This window comes from Podarcis erhardii (assembly GCF_964252035.2).
Source record: "Podarcis erhardii genome assembly, chromosome: 2".
NCBI classification, from domain to species: Eukaryota; Metazoa; Chordata; class Lepidosauria; order Squamata; family Lacertidae; genus Podarcis; species Podarcis erhardii.
In genome coordinates this window covers 45,073,975-45,080,367 of record NC_138498.1, presented here as the reverse complement: position 1 = coordinate 45,080,367, position 6,393 = coordinate 45,073,975, and the positions used below count along the sequence as shown (strand labels likewise).

Here is a 6,393-nt window from a genome sequence, read left to right as displayed (position 1 = left end):
AACAAGTTTACAAGCTGTTACTGGAGCTCTAAATATAAGTTTCCCATGCTCTCACACCCATCCTGAAACCAAGCATTGTTGTTATGCAACTCAACTTGCTTGACCCATGCTACCCAGCATGGTGAGATTTGAAGTGATCCCAAACATCTTAGGACCCTACCGGGACTGGACTGCTACCCAAACAATCAAGGCTAATCTTGTTGACAACCCCTTCTCTCCCCATTCCACCCACTATTAGAAACAGCTACATAATCAACAAGTTCTGGATGCCCCAAGGGTCATGGAAGGCTAATTCATAGAAGGCTGGGGGCAGAGCTTTGGAGAGTTTGTTTACTCCGTATCTCAACATTGAATAGCTCAGATTTGCAAGAGCCCACATGCTTGGAAGTTTGGCTCTTTAAATGTGCTGTTGGTTAAGGAACTAAAGGTTGCCTGCCCCGTCACTAACTTTGCTGTTCCCCTTGTTTCTTTTCTCTAGTTCCTTATTTTGTACCTAGACTAGTTTAATGTAGTAGGAGGCCTCATACATTTGGAGGTAGGTTTGAGTAGCTGCTTGAACATTCTCCCCTCCCATATCCTCTCCACCAAGAGAAAATTCTCAATGAAGTTCACAAATGGTTTTTTTTTTTTTAATTAAGAACGGAACACCACAGAAGTAAAAAAAGGATGGTCTTTATTTCAATGACCAAAAATATTAACACCATGAGGATAAAACAAAATAAACTTGTATTTTGCCCTCTTTGAGGCAAATGCAGATTACATACAATTAGCATTACAAAGTACCTTGACAGTGACCATTCTACTGCCCATTTTGAAAACCAGTTTCAGAAGACATTCTTACTGTTCTCCTCCCAACCCTAAAGCTTGAATCAAACTAACACTTTTGAAGCAGAGATGACACAACAGATAAATCCAGCACAACAGCAACTGTTTCATACATTTGAGAGAAGAGAGTGGAGGAAAAAATCATGAACAAAGGCAAAAACGGTGTCAAGAAATCTCATAAAATGACTTGATATACTGTTTTGTTTGTTTGTTTTTTTAGAGACAAGACACTGCAGAACACACCCATTTAAAGAATACAGGTTTCTTTGCCCCCATTCTCCTGATTTGGGTGAAAAATATCCAAGCTGCATGTGGAGTGGAAAGAGAAAAATGTTTGTGGATGTAAAACAGTAACCCTCATTACTGTTCAGTGCATAAACAGCTTCAGTCATCTAGGAAAACCGCCAGCGAGTTTTTAAGATGACATATTTAGGGGAAGAAAAACCACTTGTCTTCCTCTCCCCCACCCTTCAGACATTCAGGGCTCCACCCACACCTTAAAAAACAAAAACCACAACAGCCACACACACACACAGCCAAGGCAACAGAAGCAGGAAATCCCCTGCAGTCGTGGACCCAGTGTAATGCAAATGCTAGTCATATGAGAGATGTGTCATAACTAGTATGACTGGTTGGGTTTTTTTCCCCTCCCCTCCTTCTGTTCCTGCTCAGCACACACACTTTGGCAAGACTAATCTGGTTCGGAGATCTTCTCTGGCACAAAGAAACAGGCCACTTCATCGTTCTTAATTACTAGGTAAGAAAAAAAGGGATGGCCCTGAGGAAAAGAATACTGGGCAGACAGGAGCGGGACTGACAAAAGCTGCTTTTCTTCGACAATTCTCAGCATGACTCTTTTTAACCCTTCAGGGGAGCTGCCTAACAAACCTTCAGACCTTTCCAGTCCCGTTCAGAAAAAAAAAGGGGGGGGGGAGGAGACAGAAACAAACAGATCTGGCAATTAACTTTAGTTAAGGAACGGCAGAATGAACACGTCATTGTTATCGACTAGCACCAAAAAAAAGTGCACCCAGCACACATCGCGCTTGCTTTCCGCCCGAATCCGGTTTCCGAAGGCCCGACGGGCTGCGAGCCTCCCCCGTTTTCCAAGAGTTCGCTGCCCGCCGCCGCCCCCCCAAAGTATCGTGTCCCGCCACGCCGCCGCTGCGTCCAGTCCGGCGCATAGCGCACCGCAGCCGCGTCCCGGGTTTACTGGCCGAGGTGGGGCGTCCTCCTTCGCCGCGTTGCCCGCAGCCTTTTGTCTCGTCGTCTTTCCCAGCCACCAGAGCGTCTCTCGCCTAAACCCGGAGGGGGAGAAAATGGGAGGAGGGAACCCACCAGCGCTCCCCGCCGCCCGCCCCCAGTCCTTCACCAGCCTCCCGCGGCGCGTCTTCCTCGCCGCCCAGGCCCCGCCACCAAGGAGAGGGGGCCGGCGGGCCGGCAGCGGGAGGTGGTGCTCAGCTCCTCCGCCGAGAGAGGGGCTTCAGCAGGTTCCGCTTCTCCGCAGAGAGCGAGGTTTCCAGCTACGAGTCCCTGGCGGGGGCGCTTTAGAAGGCCACCACGGCTCTCACCATTATGCTCAGCACGCCGTCCCCTTGCCTGCAGCTCGCCTTGGGCTCGTCGGCGCCTTTGGCCGGCGGAGGCTGGAGGATTAAGCCGGAGAAGCGGTCCTGGAGGACCCTGGCTAAGCTCGGGAAAGGCCCCTCCTGGCGCTGCGGCTGCCGCTCGCCTTCCTCTTCCACCAGCTTGGCTTTCTTGCTGGGCACCAGTCCGGCTTCGGCGGCGCCCATCTTGCCCAGGCTGCTGCTGCGGCGCTTGCGGCTAGGCTTGGCGGCGCCCGCCTGAGGCCCGGGGGCGCCTCGGCTCCACGTCGGCGGAGGCGCGGGCGAGCTGCCGTCGAGCTCCTCCTGGGTCTCCATGGGCTCCGGATCCAGAGTGGCGCAAGGCAGAGCAGGCGGCGGCGCCTCCGATGGCTGTACGGCGGGGAGAGGCGCCGGCTCGGGCAGGGCTTGGGGGAAGGGGGTCGCCGGAGGCGCCTCCAGATGTTGAGGGGCGGGCGCCTCGCCCTGCAGGTCCAGCTGCGGCGGCTCCGGGCGCCCGGCGAAGTCCTCGCCGCTCCCTCCGCCCGCGGCCATCTCGTCCTCTTCCTCCAACTTGGCCGAGAGGTAGAGGTCCCGGGCGTTGCGCATCACCAGCGACAGCTGCAGGCTGCGGTGGAGACGCAGGCCGCCGCGCTGCATCCGCGAGTGGTACATTTTCCACACCGACATGGTCATAATGCGCTGCGCTTCCTTCTGCACTTCCATGATGGCGGAGCCGGCTTCGCCGCGGTTCGGGTCTCTTCGGCTTGTTCGGGGGCTGTGAGGAGCCGGGAGGGAGACCTCTGGCGCTTTCTCCTTAAAAGGCGAAAGTGGCGCGTGCCCCCGGGTCTTAATTGGGGTTTGTTTTGCTTTGCTTTGCTTTGCGAAGCGCAGCCTTCGGAAGAAGCCTTTCTCGTGACGTCCGCCCCGACTGAAGGAGGCCGCGCCCAGCGCGCTTCTTTTTATACCGCCGGTGATCTCAGCGCCTGGGCCTCCTCCGCCCACTTCGAGAGCCGCATCCGGCCTTTCGCAGCGCGCCACTGGCCGCCCTCCCCGGCAGGGGGAGGGGGAGGCGGAAATGTCAGGCAGTGGGGGAAGGGAGGAGGGAAGAGCAAAGGGCCCGGCCCCCCTCCAGCCAGCCAGCCAGCCAGCGGGGACAGGACGTGAAAGCGGCTGCTCCTGCCGCCGCCGCCGCCGCCGCCGCCGCCAGCAAAAGAGGAGCCTGGAACTTGGGCTGTCTCTGATAAGTGCGCTGCACAACTGCCCACGTCCCCCGGGAAGAACTAAGGAGCATGCACGACCTGTGGCTGCAGATTCCTTAGCTCATTTACTTAAGTGTAGAGGTGTTGGCTTCACTGGAAGCACGTTTCATGGGTTTGGGTTCGACCGAAATCAATGGGGCTGGTTTCCATGCACGTTTACAGCTGGCAATTATGGAGCAGGTTTCCATGCACGTTTACAGCTGGGAATTAAGAGTGTGGTCAGAATGGGCAATACATGGGCATCATCACTTGGTTTCCCTGCACTAGAATACCATTGATGAATGGCAAATGAAGGGCCATAGGAAAGTTGTGTTACAGTGGCCCATTCATGCATGCAGAAGCCACCATGGCCCAAATACAGCATCAAGCTGGTGAACTGACCTTTAAGGCAGGGGTAGGGGACAGGGATGGCTCTGCCCTTTGGAGGATTGTGAGGTGTCAGCCTCAAGCAGCAAGATGCTGAAGGACTAGGAAGCAGGCAGAGCCTAGCCTGTCCTGAAACTACTGACCCCAGATGTGGCGGAAGAGTGTTGAAGCAAGGTGCAGCTCCAAATCTGGTGGGCTTCTGCCCATGGTGGGGAAGAGACCGTCTTCACCACAGGTAGTGGAATGTCTTCAGCCTTCCCTGGTGGGCAAGCCATGGCTCTCCGGATGCCTTTGCCGGGCTCCCATCAGCCTCAGTCAGCATGGCCAGTGATGATGAAAGTTGCAACCACCTTGGGAGGACCACAGGCCCTGCTTTAATGGGCTGCAGACGTGGGCCTGCCATGAAATAACGAGTGCACAAAATCTCTCTGTGAAATATGGCACCCTCAAGAGGTGTTCAGTGTGTGCAGTTAGGAGTGTTGCAGAAAATGCTCAGTGAATGTCCAATCAGGCCAATACTGTTTATTTCTGCCTGCAGCAGAATCTCTATTTCCATGGTTCTGAAAGCATCAACCAGGCATTGCTGCAAGCAGAGGCTAGAAGACATATATCGGCTCTGTCCTGACTAATCTTAACCAAAAGTTTTTGCATATCTTCATTAGACTTGGAGGGAGGCTACTGATCCACTCCCTATTTCCCATTCACTAAGGCCAGATTCACACATACATGTAGATCTCATGATTGTCCCATGCTATACTTTTGATGAATGAAATACTGTATCTGACTTAATTGAAAAGCCTTGCATTTGAAATTACATGCCTTATTAGCTATTGGGTTAGATCTCTGATGGCTCATTCACACACGCAAGCCATCCATTGCTTGTTTTTATACTCAAGTAATAAAGATGTGTGTGTGAAACAGCTCTAGGAAATGAGTATGCATGGTTTCCCACTTCAACTGTTTTCCATGAGTGACACATGTTCCATCCATGATCGTTTGCAAGTAATCCCTACTGATTTTAACAGAACTTGCTCCTGAGTGCAGAAGACTGTAGCCTTAAATGGCTTACTGCATTTCCCACATTCATAATGAACTAAAAACCTGAAATGGCCATAATGTGCTGTTGATTTTGCCTTTCTAAATTCAGAGTATTCATCAGTGATACCTAAACATTGTATGTGCAGTTAATTTGCACTGATTTCAACAGAACATACTTCCAAGTAAGCATGTTCAGAATGAAAGTGCCTTAATTGTGTCAGTTGATGTCCTGGGGGAATTCATGGTAGCAATTCTCTTAATTTTTTGCTTCCTTGGGTTCCCTCTCTGGACTCCCAAAGCATGCCGTTCTCGTTCTACTCTACTTGGGCCATACCCAGGGGAAAGGTGAACTCTGACCTATTTTTGCTTTGACAAACCACAATCACCAGACAATTATTTCTTAGATTTGGAAGCTCATTATAGTACGGTTAAGGACTCACGTTCTGTAGCAAATCTGTTTTATTTTTATGCAGAGTTACTTCTAATGCAAATACAATCATATATATGTATGAATTATTTCAATTTGATTTGCTGACCTATTCAAAATTGCCTCATTAGCTAAATCAACCACAAAATCTTCAACTGCACTGTGGTTGCAAGTTGATGCTTGCAATCCTCATATTTCATCAAAAGCCGAGTAAGCCTATGGGACTGCTGAACTCTCAGCAGAATATGGTGCGGGAGTCATTGTAAAAGACCTCTGGAACTTCAAAACCAAAGCAGTGCAAAAACTAGTTAACAGGCACTGCAGGTGTAAGTAAATGTTGAGCAAGATAGACTTTCTGAAAGCTCAAGCTCTTGCCCCATCATGCAGATTTAGCTGAAGTTGTCAGATTAGTAAGCACTGACTGCACATAGCTTTCAGCTTTGTCTTCAAAGAGCTGATTCACTACTTGGAATGACAATTTTTTCACATCCGTTTTAACAAGCCCAAAGCATAAAAAGGTCAGCTCCATTCTTCATGTTCTCTGTCAAGAGCAAGTATAGCCCAGATAGGCAGAGGCCAAACTCTGCAGGCAGAATCCCTTCTGCAGCTTGACAACTGAGCCTGACAACTGCAAGACACACATTATACATGATGAGCCTTTATTGGCATGGCTGGACATGCAAGAATTCTTGTACACTTTGACACATAATGCTTTCATGTACAAGACGTTTTGCACACAAAACATATTAAGAATTCAGGCTTGCTGCTGGGACAGTAGCAGTTCCCACCGTTGACCAGCAAGTATCTTGCAGGAGCATGAGTGGGAGAGATGGTGCAGGCAGGTGGTTTTTCCTGCTTTACAGCTCTCATTGCTCAACCGGGGGAAATACTGAGT

At 50.7% G+C, this 6,393-nt stretch overlaps 1 protein-coding gene across 1 annotated transcript; it reads right to left on the bottom strand.

Moving 5' to 3' along the window:
- Positions 1 to 656: 656 nt before the first annotated feature.
- Positions 657 to 3,535, bottom strand: IER2 (immediate early response 2). The gene has a single exon (XM_081846687.1). It carries the CDS (start codon positions 3,129 to 3,131, stop codon positions 2,373 to 2,375), a length of 759 nt encoding a protein of 252 aa, XP_081702813.1. The 5' UTR covers positions 3,132 to 3,535; the 3' UTR covers positions 657 to 2,372.
- Between the last annotated feature and the right edge of the window lie 2,858 nt (positions 3,536 to 6,393).